At 50.6% G+C, this 24,371-nt stretch overlaps 1 protein-coding gene and 1 long non-coding RNA gene across 9 annotated transcripts in view; one reads left to right on the forward strand and one right to left on the reverse strand.

The window, feature by feature from the left end:
- Positions 1-5,589: 5,589 nt before the first annotated feature.
- Positions 5,590-7,051, reverse strand: LOC138925210 (uncharacterized). Its single transcript, XR_011441123.1, has 2 exons — positions 6,720-7,051; positions 5,590-6,178 (listed from the first exon to the last, which is right to left on the reverse strand). It is a non-coding gene; the product is annotated as an uncharacterized lncRNA (long non-coding RNA).
- AMPD3 (adenosine monophosphate deaminase 3) overlaps positions 6,001-24,371 on the forward strand; it is a 45,346-nt gene continuing 26,975 nt past the window's right edge. The window contains exons 1-2 of one of the 8 annotated variants that reach the window (XM_005612169.4): positions 6,001-6,352; positions 15,697-15,922. In XM_005612169.4, the coding sequence (XP_005612226.1) occupies positions 15,702-15,922 (221 nt within the window). In that variant the 5' untranslated portion in view covers positions 6,001-6,352; positions 15,697-15,701. Of the gene's footprint in view, positions 6,353-6,394; positions 6,680-6,751; positions 7,309-10,731; positions 11,094-11,399; positions 12,053-14,153; positions 14,308-15,696; positions 15,923-24,371 lie in introns of those variants that run through there. The other 7 variants (XM_005612167.4, XM_023646036.2, XM_023646037.2 and 4 more) reach the window with 7 other exon arrangements.

A 24,371-nucleotide genomic window follows, 5' to 3' on the forward strand; every position in this document is an offset into this window, starting at 1 on the left:
ACATCACCTCACACCTGTCAGGGTGGCTGTTATCAAAAAAACAAAAGACAACAAGTGTTGGCAAGGATACGGAAAAATTAGAACCCTTGTACGTGGTTGGTGGAAATGCAAACTGGTGCAGCTGCTGTGAAAAATACGGAGGTTCCTCAAAAGAATGAAAAATAGAACTCCCATATGACCCTTCCTCCTTCTTGCTCCATGAAACATGGCTATAATGGCTGAAGATCTAGCTGTAGGTTCTTCTTAGCAGAGGAAGGGGGACTGCTAATTCCCACAAGGACGAGGGCCATCGTGGAGGGATGGTAGAGTGGTGGCTGGAAGGAGCCTGAGGATTTGTGAAGGGCCTGTGATTCTCAACTGGACTGTTTCGTGAAAGACAGAGAGAAGGAAACTTTTCTCTTATTTATCTCTTTGTTATTTTGGGTCTCTGTTACCTTCAGCTGAGCCTAATTCTGACTAATACATTTGGGAATACCAGATGATTGGTAAAATACACGCTTTCACTATGTTTATTTAGAAAGGATCTGAACTTTGCCATAGGTTGCTGGGAATTGATCTAGCTCAGGTGGGATTATCTGGAATGTGCTATAGAAATGAAATACGCAGATGGGGTAGTGGCTGGGGGTTACCTTTCAGGAACAGCTGACAGGTGATAGATACCAGTGACTTCCAACCCATTTATTTCTCTTTCTTGAAGACTCACCCTTAGGACCAATCATGAGCAATGGGAACTTTTGCCCAGCCTAAGCTGTTTTGGGTCATCTTGTGTTCTCTCCGAGATTACTGAGGATTCCTGGAAGGAGCTCCTGTGTCATGGTGACGTCTGGGTTTTCATTCCTTGTTATGTGCTAATCCTCTTTCCTCCCGGAGCCTCTCTCCCTTCTTTCCTTTTCTTCTTTTCTTTTTTCCTTCTCGTCTTTTCTGTTCCAGTGTGGAGCAGAACTCTTCCTTCTTTGTTCCCTCAGAGCCCCTCTTATACCACGTGGCCTGATAGTTCGGGGATAGTTGGATGGTTGATAAAGAGCCATTTGGCCTGGGCCTGTTCACACTAAATGATGCGAAGAAACAGTGGGGCTGTGAAGTAACAGTTTTTTTTTTTAAAAAAAATTTATTTTGTTTTTTGTTCTTTCAACAAATTTTTTATTGTAGTAAAATATGTAGAACATAAAAATTGCTATTTTAATGTGTACCATTTTATGTGCACATTTTTGTATGTACAATTCAGTGGCATTAACACAGTCACAATGTTGTGCAACTATCACAATTTTTTGATTTTTGATTTCCCAAATCAAATTCTTATGCAGAGTCCTCCTCCCTCACCCAGAGGTGTGCTTATCCTCGGTGAGATCACGGTTAGGCTCGGTCTTACATAACAAGAAATCAGGAACTGAAAAAATTCTTATGCTTCCCTCTGACGCCATTTAGGCTGCTCCCATTCCTCCAGATGCCTCTGGTAGAATCCACGGAGCTGAGGATGGATTGGGTGTCACCAGTCCTGTCGAGGACTGATGGTGGCCGGCCTTCTGGAGTCTGACACTCAGCAGGAGAGCAGACACCATGGGATAGGATAGCTACATACTCTTGCTCCTGGATCGGCCTTGGACCCTATTGCTCACTGAATGGTTGGGCAGGCAGTTCTGAACCAGGAATCGGGAAGAGGGCAGACAGGGACTGGGAATGCCAGAAGCTGCAGCCAGGAGGGATGTCGAGAATGAGTACGGCCTAAGGGGCATGTGTGTATATGTGTATGTGTGTACATGTGCGTGTGTGTAGGGGGCAATGGGGGAAGACTGTATATCTGGGAGACAGAGGTCACAGCCTCGTCTGAGACTCTATTCTGCCTGCCTGTCTCTGGCTCCTCCCAAATAATTCTAGAGGGCTACAGTCATGCTACAATTTGACATCCGAATTTCAAATTATAAGGTAAGAGATGGAGAGTTGGGGGCAGATGATTTGGGGAGTTCAGACAGTGAGTTTAGTGTTCAAGCCTGTTTGAGGCTGTGATTCTCATCTACAGAAGAACAGCCGCAGAGTCTCACCAGAATGGTGTAATGATTAGGCTGATGGTGGAGTTTTGGAGAGTAGGAAATACACGCAAACATGGGAATGAGCTAGTGGGGAGTTAGAACAACAGCCTAGGATTATCTTGTACAGAGTCCCAGAGGAAAGGCAGAGACCACAGGCCATTCTTAGATGGAGCAGGGGACTGCTAACTCCCAGACTTCCATTTAATTACAGAGACCGTGTGCCTCTCAGCAGACAGGCCTGACCTGGGGAGCCTCAGCCCCTGACTACCGAGAAAGCATTCTGTGGTCACATGCCACGGACCCAAGACTCAAATCCCCACCTATGGACCCTCCTTTACTCCAGTCCAGAGAGGAGTGATGGAGGAAGTCTAAGCCCAAGGTCCCCAATCACCCCAAAACTCAACCCCAGTCCTCTCTTGAGCTCCCTCCCTCTCCCTGTTCTGGCCTGGGGATGGTGCCCAGGACATCCTCCCGCTACTTCCTGTCAGACAGCTCCATTTTCAATCCTGCCTGCATGTGCTCTGGGTCTAGGGCCCAGCTCTCATTCACACTAATTTGCAAAGTGCTCAGGTTTGATTCTCTCCTTTCCAGAAACCCATTTCGGAATGAAGGAAGCAGCTGTTAGTAGTAAGGGGACTGCTGTGCCCACTGCCAGGCTCCAGCGTGCTCAGGGCTGACTGACTACGTGGGCGGTAAGTGCCTGGCGAGGGGACTGAGGCTCAGGCTAGAGTGGAGAGGCAGGTGTCAGGAAGGCTGTGCTTCTCTTATGCCACAGCAGCGGGGGGCCGCAAGGCCCTTCCATGCCCGGGAACACTGCTCTGGGTGCTCTTCTTCCGGTCACCGTGGACTCGTGATGAATCTATCTCTGCCCCGTTGTCAGACCATCTGCCATGATTTCAGTCCACTCAATTAGTAGAAGGCCCCAGGGCACTTTGGTTTGAAAACTGGATGTATCTGATGAGGCTCTGCTAAAGCGCTCTCAGAAGCAGAGCTCCTCTCTTATTGTCCCCTGGGGGGAGATTTTGGTTTCTGTAGCTGGGAAGACTGTAAAAGCAAGACAGAGAAATTGGGTATTTGGAGGCTGCCATGCCCGTGTTGGATGTGTGTGTGCATTGTGGAACAACAGAGGAGAGCTTTAGTGGGTGTGCGGGAGCACAGACCCCAAACACCTCTGGGTTTCCAAAAATGCTTGAATAAGCCCCATCCTCTCACTGTCGGAGGTCACCCACAGCTCTGGTCCCCATGCTCTCCGGGTGTTCCAGTCTGAATCATTGGAGCATCTGGTCGATTGGAGGAGAAGAGGAGAGGACGCAGGATGTCTGCCCCTGGTGGCAGAAGCATGAAGACACTGGTGCTGCTGCTGGGGGGAGTGGCGGGGGAGGGGGCTGTGTTGGCAGAGACTAGTTAGGTGGTGTTCACAATGAACTGAGGCAATGGGAGGGGTGGATTACATCAGTGGTCACCAAAGTAGGGTGGGCAGGATGATCCGTTGGAATGCAGAAGAAAAATTAAACTTCTTGTCATGTTACTTTTTAGCGTGAAAATAAAGAAATTAAGATTCACCAATATTAACTGTATGGATTGACACAGGCACCCTTAGTTAATCCTGTGTCAGGTGTCCATGTCATGTGTCGTCGTGGAGGCATCCTCAGGGAAGAGGGGGTATTCCACAACACAGAGTATGGGGGTGGCCAGTGGCACCCCCCTGGTCCTGCTGCTTTCAAGTGAATCACGAGGTATGACGAATTACTTGCAACCCAGGTGGTAGATACACAGATTGTATCAACTATCATTTAAAGAAACAAATTCTCGCAAAAAGGATAAGTGGTTTGAAAAGATTCCTGCAAAGAAATCTATAGATTGAAAATAACATGAATAGTGCAAGCAAAAGGAGACCCAGAAAAATGGCAGAGCCAACAATTTTCTACTACTCACATGAGATCCATTATGATATAGTCATCTCTGACAAGGGAGTTGACGGGGGAAAAGTTCAAATTTATAAAAAAGACTACTTGAAATATGGATTTACATCACTATGTCAACAACCAATCTGAGTGTATATTGGGCCATGAGGTATTAGCTAATAATAATATAAATATGCCATCATGATCAGCAAGACATGTAAATTCTAAACACCTAGAGCATGAAGATAAACCTCTACAATTTTTGGGGAGATATGCTAAGTCATGCAATACTTAGTTGTATATTTTTGTGAAATATTATTAAAATGTAATAAACATGTTTAGACAGTTCTTTTGAGGTTTCTTACTTAATGTTACAAGGCAAAATGTCAGTCAATATTATTGTAAAAAACCCTGTTGTATTTGACTAAATTAGTACAGAGAGAAGATGGCAACAATAAATATTCTGTTAAAGACATGCAGAAACTGTTGTCAAAGATTTGAAGAAAAGGTTTTGAACACACCACGTGTTGAGAAGGTGGGCTATATTGTCGGTTGTAAGTTGCTACTATGTTTCACTTTGTCTTTGCATACTTTTCAAATGGCATTCATAAAGAAATACTTCTTGTGATCTACTAAAGGAAAGATGTGTTTATAGTGTGAAAGGCTTATTTAGTGTAACATGCTGTGGTTTTTATGTGTAAGAGTAATCACGGATGGATGGCCGCCCTGACTGCAACAAAAAACCCGGGGTGGGGGCAGGGAAGGACTATATATGAAACTCATCAATTGCATCATCCATTTACAAACCACAACAATAAAGAAGTTGAAGTTAGAAGAGCACAAAATACCATAGGACGTCAATAATACGGTTAATTTAGAAAAAAACCCAGAAAATACAACAGAATCTTTACAATACTTTGTAATGAGATCTGGAATGAGACTATGAAAATCTTTTATATTACTCAAAGGTTTGCTGATTATCTCAAGGCAAAGAACTTAAAAGTTGAGGAATTTAAAGATTCATTTCTTTGACACAAGGACAAGTATACTAAATTTGCTAACCTCTGATGTGCTGGCTGAGTGTCACAAGTGCACACACAATGTATCCTTTCAGGTAGAGGTGACATTTTAGCAAGGAATTGAGAAAATAACAGCTTTAGGAAAATCAGGTTATGGGGAAAGCACTTCGAAAATTGATGTTTGGAACTGTTTCCATTATCATGTGATTTTAACGCCAAGATGAAGCACGTCAGAGCCACCTATACAGACTCTCATAGCCACAGTCTTCAAAATTAAGAAATACACTTTTAAATTCATTTTAAGATCTTCCAGACGAAGAGTTTCAGGAGTTTAAAAAATCCTCTGGTTAAAAATATTCTCAAGAACAACTGATGAAAATATCGTTGAGAACACTGGCATCACGGACAGAGAAGCGTTTTCTGGTAGAATTTCATGTTTGCAAATTGGTGGATGAGATTCAAACAGTAAGAATTATAGTTTAATAAGTGTAGTCAAAGATGGAAATCTATTTGGCTCTATTTATCTTTGTCATATATAGATATATTCATATACACATGTATATATATATAGGCAATAACAGCCATTAGGACTAAGTATTGACATTAACTGAACTTAAAAGCATACTTTCTAGTCTCATAAAACATTGAACTAAGATTTATTAAAGCCATTTTTAATCACGTTGCTCTCACTAAACATATTTTTGCTAATAACTTTAAATTGGAAAGAAAAAGGTATATTGTACCATTCATTAAAAAAATTTTTAAATTATTGTTCCACCTTCACCACGTCCTTTAATGGTTTTTAGTGTGCTTTATAATATATAACAGATTAATAAGTTGCATGTGCATATCATTTATAAATAAGTTATAAGTACCAGGCTACAAGATAGAAAAAATAAAACTTGGTACTTAAACGAGACGACCGTGTGAAAGCAGCCGGCACCCTGAGGACACGTGGCGGGTGCCCACCAGTGAATGGTTTCGTTTCCCCCTTGGTGACAAATTTGGTGTGAGAGATGAAACAGAGAAAGAAAGTCAAGGATGGTTCCCAAGTGTGGCCTGGGGGAGAGGGTGGTGGTGGCGGTGTCGCTGACTAAGACTGGAAGCCCGGGAGCAGGAGCAGGTTCCGGCGCGTTCCTGGGAGGATATTAGGAGTCTGAGTTTGGATACCTTTCCACGGGTGCCCCAGGAAGTCGAATCACCATCCGCAGCTGTGGAGCACTCTGGGCTGGAGATGAGGTTCAAGAGGCATTAGCACGCAGGAAGTTGTTAAAACCGTCGGAGTGGGTGAGATCCCCGGAGTGGGCCAGCAGACTGGGAGGCGGCAGGCAGCGGTGGGACCCCGGGGAACGCCGCAACAAAAAAGCCAGGGCGTGGAGGCCGAGAACCTGTGCTCACCAAGGTATGTGGAAAATTTGGAGGGAGAGAGAGGGAGGGGCCGCAGGGCCAACTCTGGAAACTGTCCTCCCATCTTTCCAGGAAGGAGGGCGTGGTCAGCAGGTTCACCGGCTGGGGAGAGCTACCGGCTCCCACTGGCTTTGGCAACTGGGAGGTCAGTCCGGACTTGGAGGGGCGGGTCGATAGGCCCAAGAGCAGAGGGTTGGAGAAGACGTGTGTGTGTGTGCGCGCGCGTGTGTGTGTGTATTGGGAGGGGCAGGAAGGTGATTCAAGGGACCAGACCGACGCCCAGGAGTAAACCAAGGCTTGCGGGGCCGTTCAGCCACAGGGAGTAAGTCACCTGTTTGGGGGCCGTGGCCCCAGAATCTCACCTGGGAAAAGTCCGGGCGGGGCGGGGGCGGGCAAATCCGAAGCCCGTGGGCAGCGCCCTCGGGCCCGGCGGGTGGCGGTGGAGGCGAGGTCCGGGGACCTGGCTGGAGTCTGACCCCGGGCTGCGGCGGGCGCGCTTCCGGCCGAGGGACAGGGTGGCCGCCGGGCCCCCGGCGCGCTCAGGTTTCCTGTGGCAGCGCGGCCCGGGCGTTTCAGGGAGCGTCTGGCGGCGGCGGCCCGCGCCCCTCTGCGGCCAGCTTGTCGCCTCTCCTCTGCCCCGCGCCCAGGTAGGGCACGGCTGGTGCGGCGCGCGGCCGGCGGGCGCCTTCCCTGCGCGGGCGGCCCTCCCCGTGGCGCTGGCCAGGCCCGAGGCTCAGGGGCCCGGGCTCTGCAGCGCTGTGCCCTCGGCTCCTGCCGCGGGCTGCACGGTGGGCACCGGGCGAGGGGGCGCGGCTTGGCCCGGCTGGCTGTGGGGCTGGGCAGCCCCCTCCGCGGCGCCTGCCGTGCGCCCTGCCCAGCGCCGCCACCTGCGCTCCAGCCCTGCGGGCCGTCCCCTTCGGGCCCGCGGCATGGCCCTGTCCCCTGAACCCGGTGAGTGCGCGCGATGCTGCGCCGCTGACCTTGGGCCGGCGCCCCGCGCCCCCCGCGGCCCAGGACGGGAGCGCCCCGGGCTCGGCTCCTCGGCTCCGTGCTTCCCGGCTCACCGAGGAGGCGGCGCCGACCCCGGGCTCATCCCTGCCTGTGGTCCTGCCGCTGTCCCTGCGGTGGCCTGGGCTCCAGAGGCCGCAGGTGAGCCAGCCGCATCTCAGCTCCCTGGCGGCCTACAGTGGATTCGCAAGGTTTAGAGAAATTAAGGGACCCGGGACTTGCCGCCACTTAAGCGCCGGGACAGGTTTCTAGGTGCTTGAGGACAGGCCTGGTATCAATGGCTGTGGTGGACTTCCGGAGGAGGATGGACGGGTGACAGGGTGACGGGGTCGTTTGAGGCCTTCATCCCTACTTCTTTGGCTCTGTCCCGGCAAGGGAGGCGGCCGGCGCACTGGCAGTCTGCTTTCTGCCCTTGAACTTCCTGGGAGCTGCTTTGCCAGCGGAGCTGCTAATGGCTTGTCTTGGCTGACAGAGGCCTCTGGGGTGAGCTTTGAGAGGCCCTGGAGTCAGAGAGGCTTGCTAACTAGAGTGTCATCTCCCACAACTGTTACGTCCTTGCATGTGGCTGGAAGCTCGGTGTTGACAAATTAGCAGAGGGGCTGGGTGAAAGTTGGAACACTGGGAGGAATTTTAGCATGATCCTGAGCCCTTGCTGGCTATCCATCCGCCTGGATGTGGGGACCAACGTTTGACCATCTTCAGGGAAAAGCTGGCTGCAGCTGGAACTTTCAGAGGAGAACTTCTTCCCTGGGCTGTGAAGGGTCAGTGCCGAGTGGTAGCGCGCCCATGAGCCAGGCAGACGGAGCCCCTGTCAGCTCTCACCTCCTGGAGTGTTGACAGCAGGTTTAGGGTAGTTAGTCTGGTCTGGCTGCAACTCTGGCTGCAGCTCTGAGGGGCCTGCTTGCTCTGAAGGTGGTGTTATGGGGCTGCCTTGTCTGAGAATCATGGGGCTCGCTTGGGTGGGTTGCTGGGAGACGCCTGGACCTCTCAGCTCCACCCTCAGCCCAACCTCAGTCCTTCTGGGATCTTGGGTAAGGGGTGAGTGGCTCTTAGCTAAGTCAAGAAGTTCTTTGAGAGATGAGGCCTGTTTTTCTTATCCTTATACTAGGTGAATCTCTCTTCAAATGGCCTCAAAATCAATCCCAGATCTTGAAAATATCATGGGCAGGTGAGAACAAGCCTTAGGGTTAAGCAGGGAGAGACCTTTCTCCCCTAAAACTACTCATTGGCTTTCCTGGTTCTTCCCTCAAATGTATGAATCTCTTAGTTTTTCCGTGTGCCGGCTGCATATCTAGGACAGGGGACCATGGCTTTGGGCTGTGATATATAAGGGGCTGACACGTAAGAGGATGGGCTCATGGCTGGAGTGCTGGCTGTGGAAAGTCAGCAGGAAGTTTCATTCATAGAGGAGAAAGCTAGTTCTCCTGATTTGTTTTCACATTTAAACATGATTTCCTTTTTCTTGCACCCAAACAGGAACTTGAGAGAGTACCTGGCACATAATAGTGCTCAGTAAATAATGCTGAATAAGAGGATTCCATGTCTAGATGAAACTTCATGTTCATTTTCTCAGTTGGACTCTCTTGTATCTGATTTCGTGGTGACAGTGATGACAATGATGTTCATGGATAATACTTATGAAGCACATACTATGGGCCGGATACTATTCTAAGCACTGCGCGTATGCTATTTAATTGTCATGGCCACCTGTGAGATCAGTACTATTATTATCACCATTTTTAAGGGGATAAAGCTGAGCCAGAGAAGTTGAGTACTGTATCTTGCCTAAGGTCGTGCAGCTAGGTGCTGGAAGAGGATTCAAACCCAGCTAGTCTGGCTTGAGTCCATATTCTTAACCATACACTGTACTGACTCTTGAGATTGCATAGGTGGATTCATCACTTAGCACATTCACTCATTCATTATTTCATGCATTCAACAAACATTTATTGATGCCTACATATCCCAGGCATGGGGATACAATAGTGAAGGAGGTGGGCAAGGTCTGTCATGGGGCTGATGTTTGGCAGGTGAAGCCCCTTTGCCCAACTCCCGCGTGAGTCACGCACACCTCAGAAATGAGAGAGACAATGGATGCCTGTAGGCAAGCCCACAGAATCCTTTTGTCGGGGGGCAGAGTAGTATCTTTCCTGATGAGACATAATTTGATTCCAGCCTCTCCTGTCTTTTGGGGTTTGTAAGGCTCCCTTAAGTGATAAAAGTGATTGCTGACTGGTCTCCTGTGCAGGAGATGCAGGCCCTGGGCTGGGTTATCATAGATCATCTTAGTGTTCCTTCAAAAGGGAAATGAGGCTCTGAGCTTGGAACCAGTGCTCCCCACTCCAAAGGAACTTCCAGGCCACGAGAAGCAGTGGCATGTTAGACTCAGGTGGAATTGTGAGGTCCTGAGCGAAGTTTGCCCTCCCAAGACAGAGCCACAGTGTGCTGCTGAACTGCCACTGTTTGGAAGGATCTTGCATCCCTTTGGTTCAGTGGGACCCTTGGCCATTGTCCCAACCTGTGTCATCTTAGTGGGGCTGCTGCCCATCTCTGTCTGGACCTGTTGGAGTCACATCCATAGCTGGGCCCCAGGAAGGCAGCTTTGTCTAGGTTGGAAAACAAAGGCTCAGAATGGAAGGCATTTTCCAAAGCCCATGCCATGGGATATTAATAGGTGCTTTTCCTATGGTGGCAGTGGTGGGAGGGTCAAATAAGTGTGTTGGGTGAAACAAAGTTAAGCAGCTTTCTTACTGCAGGACTTCTCGGGTGTTTAGAATCTGCTAGTAGGACTTGTGCGTGAGTCCCTGTAAGGGCCTATGGTAAGCAGTATTTTCCAAGCCTTCTGACCTTTTATGTTCTACAAACTATACTTCGGAAATGCTCCTTTAGACTAAGGCTATCCACGGTCTGGTTAAAGGTGCAGAATAAAGTTCCCTGAATGTGTTGGGTCCAGGGAGGTTCCCAGAAGCACGTGCTAAGATGCTCCCATTGCAACCTCCATCCTGCCAGCAGAAGGAATCATTTGCCCCTCCTCCTTTCCGGCAGAACGGTACTAAGGGCTTGGGTTTTTTTCGCTCCATGCTTTAAGTCCACTTAATTATTTAAAGACTAAATATTACCCTCCCTCGAGGTTGCTTGTAGCCTGCTGGTTGCACTGTTTATAAAACAGCTGTGAGGACAGGTGGGTCATAATCTCTGGGTAGTAAAGCCCAGCAGCGGCCTGAGGATTGTGTGTCAACGCTGTAATCCTGCTCCGCATGCACAGGAATTATTATGTGGGCTCAGGAAGGCACAACCTCACGATTGGACATGAGAAGGTGACTCAGGCCCAAGTCAGGGCTAGAGCTAGCCTTGCAGTAAACAACTGACCCATCCTTTCTCGGCTCTTCTCCCCAGGATTTCAACAGCACCACAGAAATAGCCATTTTGCTCATGGTTATTTCCCAGACCCACGCCATTTGTCTAAGTCACTGGGAGGCCGTGTGTCTGTTCTGAGCCTTCCCACACAGGACTGTCCTTCTCCTAAAGGGAGGAACGGAGCTTTGTGCCCCTGTGATGCTGTTTCAATTCACCCTGCTTGCTGTTAGAGGACTGCTCCTGTGGGCCATTTAAAGTGGCTCCACCTTCCCCAGGGAGAGTGACAGCTGCTGGTGGCAGGGTGGCCGAGTCCAGCCGGTGCTCAGGAGGCTTCTCAGAGCTGGAGGTCCACGTGGGAACGGTGGACGGCAGTAAGAAGGGGAGGTGGATGGGCTCAGGTGGCTCCGGTGGGGCGCACTTTTCTGTGTGTACGTGTGTGTATGTGTGTGTGTGCGCATGCACTCCCTGGTGGAGCTCGTCAGACTGCCCAGTCACCTGTGATGTGCGGCTTCCTTCAGGGAAGAAAGGAAGGAGTGGGACAAGGCATGCCAGCTTTTCATTCTGGCCTGCTCCTGCGCTGAGGTGTCCCCCTCCCTGAGTCTCTGTCCTTTCCTGGGAGGGGAGGGAGCCATTCATGGTCCTTCCCCCTTTTAGAGGAGGAGGGGAGGGAGGAGCTTGTATTGGCAGCTGGGCTCAGAGCTCCCCCTGCCAGTCCCGGGGTGCCCTCAGGACAGTTGTTTTTGGGGGGCCCTCTAAGGGAGGGTGGGCAGGCTGTGCTGTAGATGAATCCCCTTGGTCAGATGAGCCCTGTTGCTAGCCCAGCCTGAAGTGCTGTTCAACACGGAGGCAGCAGAGGCGATGGTATCGCAGGCATGCACGTTGCTGCTCTGCTCTCAGGAGGGGTCTGGGCGTTAGAGGGAGGCTGCGGCTTATCTTCTGTGGTCAGTCAGGAAGGCGGACTGTGCTGCTGTGCTGGGGCAGCGGCGGCTTTAGTTTCTCGCTCTGGAGAGGGTAGCAAACAGGGCCAGGACCCCGCATTCAGGATACAGCAGCTGCGGCTCCCGGGCCTTACCTGGGCCCTTTAGGACCCTTGGGAATTTTCCACTTACATTTCACATTCACGGAAGAATTTCCAGCCCAGGCTTTTCCTGCTCTTGCTCACTGGCTGCTTCACTGACATGCAAAGCAGAGACCTCCCACCTTAGCAGCGGCAGGCAGGACCCAGCTAGCTGCCTTACACACTGACTCAGCTCAGCCTCAGGGCAGCACGCGTGCATCGCCCGTGTGGCATCCTCAGGATCAGCCATGGAGTCTCCGGTGCCAGCCTCAGGTCTGTGTCATGGGTTCTGATGAAGGGAGTCCGTCAAGAGCAAGAAGCAGCTCCATCTGTGTCGGGAGGGGATTTAAGTGGCACTGTGCTTCCTTTTTGGAGGGTTGAAAAGTTACCATTTATTGAAATTGGTGGCATTTTACTGCTTTCTAACTTTGGGACACTTCTATATGCTCGTTGGAGGGTGTCGTGTGTAACAATGAGATAAGCCGTATCACTGGCGATGCTGGTAAATTCGGTTGAGCCTCCCAAGCCTTTTGGCATCAGCCGACAAACAGTTGAAAGCCAGGCTTGAACAAGCAGTGGGCACTGAAGCTCTGCTTGGTATTTGTAGAGTGAGCTTTCCTAGGCATCCTGGCCAGGCAGGGGTCTGTGGGTCTGAGAAGGGAGACAAGCTCTGGAGCGAGGGGTTGGCAGGTGGGAGCTGTCCGCTAAGGATGTCCAGAAGACAGTAAATGTCCAGACGACTTCTAAGGCCCACTGACTTAACCCAGTACTCCACCTGGGTTATGTGGTCCATATTAAGGCATGGCATGAAGTTGTCACCAATTATTTAAGACATTGGTAGTAATTCTGCAAGAGATTCATGTGGGTTCCGTAAAAAAAAGGGTCTATGGGGAAATGCTACTCTATGATCCTCGAGTCTTTGATGTGCCTTGTGAATCTGGGGTGAGGGGCTGTGGAAAGCAGAATCTTCCTAATAACTGACCACAGGACCTGTTTTACCAGCAAGAGGCATTGACGTCTCATGGGACCCAGTTTGGAAAAGGCTGATTTAAGCTTTTTAAGCTAAAAAAAAAGGAAGATCTTTTGTAGAAAGATACATTCCAAAAAGTATGTGTAGTTGACTTGAGCAAGCTAAAAATGCCTCATGGAAAAACATGGCAGGATCTGGCATAACAGCCATCAGACACAAAGGGCTCCCCACATGCCCGTTTCTGAGGGGGCCTGGTGCAGTGGCTAGGTCAGGCCATGTGTGTTTGTGGGGGCCAGGGGAGGGGGTGGAAAGGTTGTGGTGGGCAGCTTCCAGTCCAGGACAAGAGCTAACGCAGAGCTGGGTCTCAGTGGTGTAGTTTCCTTGGGCTGCCCTCTCTCTGTGTGGGTTAGGTGGGAGAGGACCCTACTTGCCAAAACCTGGGATGTAGAACTTTGATTTGTTTCCTATTTTTCTTTTTTTATAAACTCTTAAGTCTGTTCATTTTCTTTCTATCTTCTTTGTATTTGTTAAAATGACATTATAATAGCATTAGCTATCGAAACCAGGGACTGCCTCACCCACAGGCAATCTGCCACCTGGCCATTTGAGTGTGTGTCCCTCATGCAGCCCTTGTCCATAAGGGGATCCATTTTCATATCATTGTAACCAAAGGGCGGGTACAGTTTTATGTATTAATTTTTTCATTTACTGTTATTTCACAAGATATTATTTATGTGATTGCACTGTCCTCATAATTATAATTTTGCTTGCTTAACTTTTCTTTCAAGCGAGTGTGCTTTTATTTGGACGTTTTTAACTATTTATGTAAAGAGTGCAGGCAAACATCGTTGTGCTTTTTCCTTCCTTCAGATTCTTTTCTTAGAAGCAGTTTCTAGAAGCGAGTTTACTCTGTCAGATGGGGTGGGTGCTTGCCGGTATTGGCCGCACCTCGCCTGGGCCTGTCTGCTGTCTACTTCTGAGGTGCCATGTGAGGTTTTGGAATGCCGCACTTGACCTTGGCCTGCGACTTGGGGGTGGGGGTCCAGCTTTGTTCTGGCCTCACAGCTCCTCCTGGGTCCAGTTCTTTGTCTTTCTCTCCTCTGTCGCTTTCTTCTCCCAGTGTCTCCTCTGATGGTTTCCAGCTTCCCCTTCTCTCTCCTATCGGGACGTGGAAATCTCCACGGTCAGTGCAGCTCCTCTTCCTCTTTGCAGGACAGGCCTTTGCCGTCCTGGCCTCTGCTGCACAGACCAGTACATTTGGTGCCGAGGTGCCACTGTCCTCATCAGCTCCCTCCCCCTCCCCCTGAGGGTGAGGAGGCCCAGGAAAGGCACGGCCCTGGGTGTGGAGGGAAGGAGGAAATTGGTGTCAGAGCCAAGGGGCCCGGAGATGTGCTTTGACTGCCCGTTACCAGCCCGGCTTCCTCCTTCCTGTCTGTGTCATGAATGAGAGATGACCAGGGCAGCAGGCCTCCGTGGCACCGAAACCTGTCTGGTATCGAGAATTCCACCACTTAAGTGGGCCTTGGAGCCCATTTAGTGCAATTCCTTCATCCCACAGGTGAGAGAATTGTGAGGAGCAGAGAATGACTGTCCCAAGGCTGCTCAGTGTGTCCCTCCTGACCTGCCATTGCTTCCTCTCCCTGCCAGACAGCAGCTGGGCCTGCTCTTACCTTCTTCCTCATCTGTCGGGCTGACAAAACCCAACACTTCTCTCTTTGAACCTTCCTTAAAGAAATTATGGTAGTAGGGGGACAGGAAGCTCCTCTTCCAGAGCTGCTCCTGGTGGAGGCGGCTTGTCGAAAAGATGTGGTATTCACCTGTTCCACACGTGTGAGGCTGGGGACAGCGAGGAGACCTGCCCGGACACCCAAATGGACAAAGAGAAGCAGCACAGCATAGTGGTTAAGAATACAGGTGCTGGAACCAGGTGCCAGGGTTCAAATCCCTGAGCAGGGTCTCAGAGAGGAACATGACTGGGGAGCCAAAGGCTGAGGACAGCACCGGTCTCTGCCACCTATTGAAGGTGTGCCCTGGGCAAGATAACTCTCTGTGCCTTCATTTTCTCATCTGTAAAGTGGGAATAATAAGACTAACTGAGTTCATAAGTATGAAGGGCTTGGCAGGGTGTACGTAGGTGCTATATAACTGTTGAAAGAAAGACAGACAGAAAGAAAAGAAAGGAACCAACCAGGTGGCTAGGCCAGCTGCTGACAGTAAGGAACCAATCAGAGAGGTGGCTGAGGGCAGGCTTTCTTGAGGAAGTGAGTCTTCAGCTGCGTTGTGAAAGTCGAGGGTGTCCTTGTCTCAAACCTTTGTCTTATTTGCTGTGTCTTGTAAGAAGTTCTGGGGGGTTTGGGAGATGGTGGAACTGTATTTGCAGATTCTTTTTTTTCAGCAAAGGTCCCCATTTATGAAATGAAGAAGGCAGCTTTGGGTTCCCCAGGGATCCGCTGTCATCTCTGGGACCTCAAGTTATCCTTAGACTCCTTGGGCCTCGGTCTTCCCCTCTGTGCAGTGGGAGCAAGGTTTGGTCGTTGTTGCACCGGAACGGCCTCCCGGAACGGTCTGCAGGAGGCCAGTTCTGAACTCTTCTCTCCCTTTTCCATCGTGGAAACAAAGTCGAGAAAGGCAGGGCTGCCAGCGTGCGGTGGCTTCCCCGAGTTCGGGAAAATGGAGGCACACTTGGTTGGACAGCTCCTCTTGGCCTTCCGATCCTTTGTTTCCTCGTGAAATATAAGTGACCCCACACTCTTGACATCCGAGCGACTCATTGAGCTAGTTTTTAAAGTTGGCGGGCTGGGTTTGGTCTGGGGAATTCCTGAGTAGACAGCGGACCCTAAGGACCAGGGGGGCCGGGCCCTCGTTTCAGGACCTTCTCCTCCTCCCCCCCCGTGGTTCACGCCATCCCGTAACTCGTGAAGCTCAATGCTTGTTCTTTTCCCGCCAGCCGAGATGCCGCGCCAGTTCCCCAAGCTGAACATCTCTGAGGTGGATGAGCAAGTCCGGCTCCTGGCCGAGAAGGTGTTTGCTAAAGTGCTCCGAGAAGAGGACAGCAAAGATGCTCTGTCCCTGTTCACCGTCCCCGAGGACTGCCCCATCGGGCAGAAGGAGGCCAAGGAGAGGGAGCTGCAGAAGGAGCTGGCAGAGCAGAAGTCTGTGGAGACTGCAAAAAGGTTTGTTCCTTCCCACGACTCAGCTCCCGGGTGCACGGTTGTGAGACCCAGGCAGGCTGTGGGTGTGCGTCCTGAGGTGAGGCCCCTCCTGGGGACTGGCCTATGCCCGAGAGCTGCATGATTTCTTAACCGAGGCTGCTTAATTCATCACTTATTTTTTGAAGGACATTTTGGTGGCTCTGTTTGGTTGAAAAGGTCAAAAACCGCTATCTCTCTGCTGCTGCTTTAGTAGCAAATCATAAATACACACCCTTTCTAAAAGACATTTCCATTTTCCTTTTGGAAATTTGAGGATTTCTTGGGAAACATCGATTTTACTTCCTTCTTCCCCTGACAAGTACTTTGCCTTATTGATTAACTCAGCTCAGCATTTGCCAGGTGGGCACTGGGGTGCACCAATGAACAGGGTAGATACCGTCCCTGCCCCGTAGAGCTTACAGTTGGTCCAGACAGTAATTAACTGGACAAATTAATTTAAAAATGCTGAGTTATGATAAATGCTGTGTCAGTCAGTGTCTAACTAGAAATACAGAAACCAGTTGAGCAATGGAAATAGGATTTGAACACAGGGAATTGGTTACAGAGGTGGAGAACTGAGGAGACAAGCAGGCGAGGGGAGCAGCCCAGAGATTAGACACAGCAGGAAGCAGCTACCCGACTAGGCTGGAGAGACAATGGAAAGAGGTGGTGTGGCCGGAGCCCAGGGTGGAGAGGTTGGAACTGTGGGGGCCTTTCCAATGGAAACTGGAGCCAAGGAGAGGCAACAGCTGCAGAGACGCCTCCCAAGGCAGCGATGGAGGCAGAAGTCACCTGGCTTTAATCCTTCTGCCGCCTTCCAATTTCCCCCAGTTGTTACCATTAGCCAAACCTGGCCGGAAGCCAGCTGACAGATAGCTGTAAACACAGGGGAGGACGGGAGAGGATCTGAGGACAAACAGGCCCAGGCCCAGCAGAGGTGCTAGGAAGGAGATGAATAGGGAGTGGAGAGAGAAGGGGGTGGGGGGGGAATGAGGGGTGTGAGAGTCCTTTTTCCCATTAGCTAGTTGGGGAAGGACTCTCAAGGTGACATGGTAGCTGATACTTAAAGGGTGTAGAGGAGCTGGCTATGCACAGAGCTGGGTTGGAGGAGCCAGGACAAAGGCCCTCAAGTGTCTTCAAGGAGGCCCTGTAGGCAGAGGTGTGGTCCGGGGGGCAGTGCCCTGACCTGAGGCTGGAGGGGTGGGCAGGGCCCAGATCCACTGGCCTTGTGCACCCTGATAAGGAGTTTGCATCTTAGTCCAAGTGCAATGGGGAAGCCCTCACCCTTTCACAGTTTATCTTACCTGGGACAGCAGAATTAAAGAATAAAAGCTTTGAGGAAGCGTCCAGTGGAGCTGTAGCTGGCGCCTGCTTGGCCAGCACACTGCAGACCTCAACGGCTAACGCAGTGGGACATAAGCCCTCTCTGAGACCTGGTCAGCCATCAGGGCCTTGCTAAGCTACCTCCTTATTTTTAAAGGCAAGTCCTTTCCTTTCTTGGGAATATGGAATTGCACTGTTTCCTTAACTTTTTTGGTAAAGAAGTAAAAAGTGGAGTACTGGTATAAAAGCAAGAACAGAGCCTCACCATCGTTAAAATAAGTGCTTTCCTTCCTCCGAGGCGCTGTGCCCCTGAAGGGGGGGCATTGGTGCCATCAGCCAGCTCAAGTGCCAGCCTCGTGTCGGGTGAGGTGTGGTGGTGGCCCCAGGCGCAGCATGGTCACCCCTGAGGGGGAAGCAGAGCTTGACTGTAGAGATCCTTGTCCGTGCTGCCTGAGCTTAACAGGGCTGGCGATGAACTGAGCAGTCTGCAGGACCTTCTGTGTCTGATGAACTGAGCATTTTAGACCCGTCCTAATACGAACAGAAGGAGTCCTGGCATTTTTTATTACTGGGAATAATAGGTTTCTGAGGCCAGTGTCTGTTACAGAGTGACACGGCCTGACGTCTGCAGGAGGAGACTGTTTTCCTCCTGTCAGTGCCCAGTCTCACGGCAAGATGGAAGCCTTCTCACTCAGAGTCCAGCTGTGCTCCAGGGTTTCCAGAAATTCCTCTGCGAACTCCTCTCCAGAAATTTGATCCTGTCCCTACTTACTAGGATGTGGTGGTCTCGGTTTGCATCCCTGCCCCTTTTGGCCGGCTGCTCCTGGGGGACTGTACCTGGCTCCTACTGCCTCCCCGGGATCCAGCCCAGGACTCAGCCTGTGTTGGTGAGCCGTGGATATGTGGCAGAGGAAAGATGTCCTGTTTCTCCACTGCCACCACAGATACCACATCAGGGTGGCCGCAGCTCCCTTGATCACTGGGTTCTGCCGCTCACTAGTACCCTCCGTGACCTTGGGCAGATTAGGAAACCTCTCTGTGTCCCAGTTTCTTCCTTGTCTATAAAGTGGGGATGGTAGTAGGATCTACTTTCATGGGGTGTTGTGAGGAATGAGGGAATTAACATATGTGAAAGGCTTAGGACAGTGCTTGGGTCACAGTGAGCCCCCTGTAAATGTTAACTCTTTATCCACCTTCCTGCTGTGGAGACGGGCAGCAATAGCAGCTCTGCGTACGGTGGCCCAAGTGCGGGGCTGTGCAGCTCACCCCCGTTCTTTAATCCCCACACCACACTTACCTGGTGGATGTCTATGATCTCAGTTTTGCAGATGAGGGAACTAAGGCTCAGAGAAGTTAAATTAACTTGCACAAGGACACATAGCGAGTGAGTGACAGAGCAGGAACTGAAACCCATATCTTTTGAATCAAGAACCCCACATTTGGTCACAAGGCTGTCCCATCTCCAGTCGGGGGGGGGCTTTGGGTGCCTCTCCCCAGGATATAGTTGCCAGCTTCTGAATGAAATGGAGGGAAGCGAGGTCAAAGCTCCCCCCTGCCCACTGGCTTCTTTTCTGCCAAAGGGCGGCCTGGTCCCTGGACTACCCCTCAGATGTCCCAGTGTCCTCTGGACTGTGCACCCCCAGTTTTGTCTTTCAGCTTCACTGCTCAGTAGAGGCTTCATTATGCAAATATTCAGAAGCGAACAGTTTCGGGAGGAGCCCTCTCCCCAGCTTCCTCTCTGTCTCTGGCTCCTCGCTGACATTCTGGAGCAGAAATGGTGATCTGGAGCCTTCTTGTGAGGAGCCCACAGGCCTGGAGGCAGCAGCAGGTCTCCAGATACCCAGAGTCTGTGGGTTGGGTTTCAAACTGTGACGTAAGATGGGGTTTCCAGTTTGAAAAAGCCCTCCCTCGCCCTGGCTCCTCCGACAAGCCTGAATATTCCTGGCCCTTGGACAAGGCTTTTCTTTATAACCATTGTCTTCTTCTCTCTTATTGGAAAAAAACAGACTATTCTAAGTCTAATGTAAAGGCACAAACTAAAACCAGGAAGTGAAACAGCTTCCTACAAAAAGAAGAAAAACTGGGGCTGTAAGAAAGATGAGCACCCAAAGCCTGGGAGCAGCTGTCAGAGCTGAGCTGGGTTCAGACATAACCTTTCTGGAATTGGGGCCGACTCCAGGGAGCCAGTGCCTCAGGCTGCTCAGAGAAGCTCTCATTTTGCAGGCCAGGCCCTGGTCAGGAGGCCAGCGGGGGGGGGGGCACAGCTTGCCACAGGCGCTGGCTCCTTAGGAAGCTGACATTCTCTACTGGGACCCGGGCTGGGTCACGGTGAGAGGGAGGGGGCGCTATCAATGGAATCAAGTCAGGAGGCACAGACGAGAAGATAGGAAACCCCTGGTGGTAGCCAGAAGCTGTCTTTTATTCGCTTTGAATCTTATCATGTTGCCAAGCTAGAGTTTGCCTGTCTACAAGAGCACCCAGCTGGAACTTGGCCAACGCTGACGACAACGTGAAAATTTCTCAGCAACCAAAATGCACATTAGTGCTCCCCCAGCTCTCCTATTTCTTCTTCTGTTTAAACTGTTTTATTGAGATATAATTCACACAGCGTACAATCCACCCACTTAAAGTGCACAAGTCAATGCTTTTTATGATGTTTGCAGAGTCACTTTTATCATTCCCCAAAGAAACCCCGTACCTTTTAGCTGCCGTCCTCCCATGTTCCCATCTCATCTCCTGTTTATTCCTACTTTACACAGAATTTGGGTAAGCTTGGTCATCTTGTTTCCTATCCTGGGACAGACGTAAGGAAGCCAACAAGAAGTGGGGAGAGGGCTGTCTGCAGGCGGAGTCACGAGCGTGTCGTGCGCTGAGCCTGGGCTCCGGCTTCAGAGGCAGCCCTATCTCTCACTGATGGCCTTGGGCAGGCTCTTAACTGTTTCCTGATCTGCAAAATGAGGCTAATGAGAGGACCTACCTTCTCAGAATGAGATGAGCTAATAATCATGACTGCTTATAGTCACGAGCGTGTCGTGCGCTGAGCCTGGGCTCCGGCTTCAGAGGCAGCCCTATCTCTCACTGATGGCCTTGGGCAGGCTCTTAACTGTTTCCTGATCTGCAAAATGAGGCTAATGAGAGGACCTACCTTCTCAGAATGAGATGAGCTAATAATCATGACTGCTTAGCCCTGAGCTTGGGACCTCATTAGTGTGCCTGTGTTTGTTATTATTTGACGGTCAGTAGTGAGGGAGGAAACAGGATAGTTATGAAAAGCAGACAGAAGAATGCGCAGCACAGCAGCCTGGGACAGAATACCTCTAAGATGGGCACTGGCTAATGCGGTGATGACCCTGAGTCATCGGGACAGCTTTAAATTAAATTATGATTGGTGTGCTCAGGTTAAGATACAGGAGTTATAATTTCATTTTAAAAAGCCACACTGAAGCTTTTTTTTTTTTTTTTAAATTAGGATGGAAAGGGGACTTTATCTGAAAAGCTTAGCTCCTTGGAACAGTTGCTTCCCCGAGTAGAATAGATAAACAGATATTTGTTATGAATGATCATAGCATAGCTAGAGTGTGGTTAAATTATTTTGTTTTATGAAACTTCTTAAATCAGAGGAAGGTAACATTTTTAAATTCAGGGCCATCAACAAAGGAGCTTCCTTTGAAACAGTTCAATTCCTCTGCTTTTAAAGTTAAGAATAGAGAGTTTGAAAGTTAATTTAAACGGTAGTAAAGATCATACCTCATTTTGACCCCGGGGGTCTTCGAGGGGAAGGGCAGCTGGGAAGGACTCGGGAACGGGAGGCGGGTGGGGCAGGTGAATGCCCTCTGCGTTCAGGTTCAGACTGTTAATAAAACGCCACGCTGGTTCGTGACTCCTGCCTCCCTCCCCGCTTTGGAGGGGTAGTTCTCCTCTGGAGGAGTAGGGGCTGCCAGAATGATCTGAGTGTGTGTGTGGGGAGGGGTTCAAACAGGCCTCCCCATTCTGGAATGTTCCCCTCTCACTCTGGGAGTGATGCAGGAGCCGTCTCTGACTCTGATGCTCCACTGCTCCCACCCCCGGTCTGGATTAGGTGTCTCCTCTGGGATCCCCAAGTATCTGGGGTGTCTCAACACACCGACCACAGTGTGTGAGGACAATCTGTTGAACTGTCCAGTCATCTGGGCTTTCACCAGTCAGCCCCTGGAGTCGGGGGGTGTGTTTTACCTACCATACACCCCCGGGCCTGGCACAGAGTAGTTTACTGAATATAATGGGATACACATGTGGCCCCCCTGACTCGCTGTACTCAGGTGAGGGTCTTTGGTGAAAGGTTTGTTGTGGCGTGAAGTCCTCTGGACGGACTACAGAGGCCAGTGGGCTTCAGAAGGCCGCTGGGAAGAGGCTGGCTCTTCTCGAGCCTGGAGCTCTTAACTTGGGTTTAGCATTTGAATCAGTGTTGTAACGGGAAGGCTCTGGGGGTGCCTGGGAGCTGAGGAGGGCCGGAAGTGGCTCAGGATAAGGATGGGGACACAGTGAATGGCAGGAGCAGCCAAGGGCCACAGAGTGGGTGGAGGTACCAGACAGGTGCTGAGAGATGCTGTAACAACAGCCCACGTGATCAGTTCCTACCCTGTGTTGCTGGCCTGCTCGGGCAAGAGGGTCCCTGTGGCCAAGAGGACTGTCCACTTCAGGGATGATGGAGCTGCTCTCCACCCTGCAGGCCCTCAGGCTTGGCCTGGAGCTGGTGTCCTCACAGCTGCACATGCTGCCAGCTCTTTGGCAGGAGTGAGTTTCCGCCAGGTGGACATGTGGGTGGGGGAGGGGGGCATGCCAGCAGTGGTAGAGCAAGTTGGCTAACTCTGGTGCCCCAAGGGTTAGCATGAGGTGCCACAGGTGGGACTGTGGACAGACTGATCTTGGCCCATCATAAGGAAATGCTTTCTAGCAGTGGCAACAGATCATGTTTTGTTCATCTTGTTTGTGTGCTTAGCACTGGCCTGGCCCAGAGTAGGTGCTTGGTAAATGTTTTTTGAATAAATCATTGAATGCTGATGTCTTGTTCAGAAATGTAGTGAGCTCTTTGTCACTGGAGGTATTCAAGCAAAGGCTGTCTTAGAGGATTGGGGTGTGTAGACTTTAAAGTTCGTTCCAGCCAGGACACCCTATGGTTATATAATTCAGATAAAGCTTATGAGAACTTCTTTTATTATTATGACACATGTGGGGCTTCAGATAGCCTTGAGAGGGAAAGAAGGACAGGAGTGTGTGGACACGCACACACAGAGTCACTTAGCTGCCGTTCTCCACCTTTGTTGGCTGAGCCTCAGTTGTATAGAATGGATACTGGATATGGGCCTATGGAAGGGACAATTTCTAGAATATCTCCTCTGCCTAATCTCCAGCCCCTTTGAATATGATGAGACGTCACTCCCGAGCTTATGCTGTGGTATGTGGCACAGTGGACTTGAAGATAGGGAAGTGACCAGGATGGACCTGACCTAATCGTGTGAGCCCTTAAAGCAGAGAGCTTTCTCAGGCTGGTAGTAGAGGGGAAAGTCAAAGAGATTCAGAGCACGAGAACCATGCGCCATGCCTGGCTTTGAAGATGGTAGGGCTGTGTGCAAGAATCAGAGAGTGACCCCTGCCCAGTAACCAGCAAGGGACCCGAGACCTTGGTCTATGGCCACAGGGAACTGAATTCTGCCGACAACCTGAATGAGCTTGGAAGTGGATTCTTTCCACATAAGAGCCCAGTGTGGCCAATATCTTGATTTTGGCCTTTTGATACCCTAAGCATAGAGCCCAGCCAAGGCCACGCCGACTTCTCACCCACAGAACTGTGAGCCAGTACATGGGTATTGTTTGAAGCCGTCAGGCTTGTGGGAATTTGTTATGCAGCCATAGAAAATGAACACGGGGCCCTTTTCTTGGGCTCCATTTAGCTTTTCCAATTTCTTAGATACAAGCTCAGTGGTTAGTACTGCTTATTCCAAGCTCTTGCCCACGGTGAGTGGGCCTTGAGGAGTTACTCCATCTGTTGTTAAACCCGTCCCTTGTGCCTGCAAAGTCTGGGCTGCCACCCCACAGATGACAATCTGGAGGTCACCTGAAGACCAGCCTGGAGCCACAATGTATGTCTTCAAGGAGAATTCTCTGGGCACTAGCTGGTGGGTATTGGCTTCCTCACTGGGGCACAAGAATAGGGACATTCCTAGGACAAGCCTGGTGGACTCTTGGCTTAGGCAGCCTTCCAGATTTATGATTGTGGTGGGGTTTTTTTCCTTTCTTACCTGTTGCTCACCTTAGATGTCATCCCGGCAGGACTGGCCCTTAGGCAGCATTGGCTGAGGATGTGAGGGTGAAGTTGGCACAGAGATTAAAACAATGACCTGGCAGGTATGTGAGTGACACAGAGGCCAGTGTCTCATGGGACCTGGCTGAACCTGTCAGAATGTGACAAGTAATGGCTCTTCCTCTAGGTATGAACATCCAAAAGATGCCAAAGTGAGAACCTCATTGCTCAAGGTGAATCTGCCTCTGAGGAATGATTGACTGGCTAGAGCTGGCATCTTCCTTGGGGCAGGATGCTTGGCTCAACTCCGTGTGATGGGTGGATGGCAGGCTGGGGAAAGCCTGGGCCGGAGGCTCCTGGAGCTCAGGCTGAGTTTCCTGAACCCGATGCTTCTGTTATGCAGGGCCAGGGGCAGGGCAAAGACTCCTGAAAAGGGGCCACCTCCATTTTCTAGGTGTAAACAGCCTTGTCCCCAAACAGGTGATAATGTCATGGACAGACCAGAGAGCCATGGCAAGAGGTGGGTGTATAGATAGGGGAGGGAACTGTGGTTCCTGAAAAATCGGCAGTGGGTCTATGAGAAGGAGACCTGGCCGAGAACCAGGAGGAACACAACTGCTTCCGGATGAGTCATAGGTCTGTTTGGGGATCAACCGATTTCTCCACCCCTTACAGGTGTCCCTGAAGAGGAGGGGTCTGCTGGGCTCTGGTGGGTTGTGATTGTCACTGAGTCCTTTGCTGCTGGCTGTTGGCCGTGGTTGTGATGGGATAAGTACCCAGGAGGCTGCTGGGCCCTCTGGCACAAGATAGGGCAGGCGGTCAGCTAGT

This window comes from Equus caballus, chromosome 7, assembly GCF_041296265.1.
Source record: "Equus caballus isolate H_3958 breed thoroughbred chromosome 7, TB-T2T, whole genome shotgun sequence".
NCBI lineage: Eukaryota > Metazoa > Chordata > Mammalia > Perissodactyla > Equidae > Equus > Equus caballus.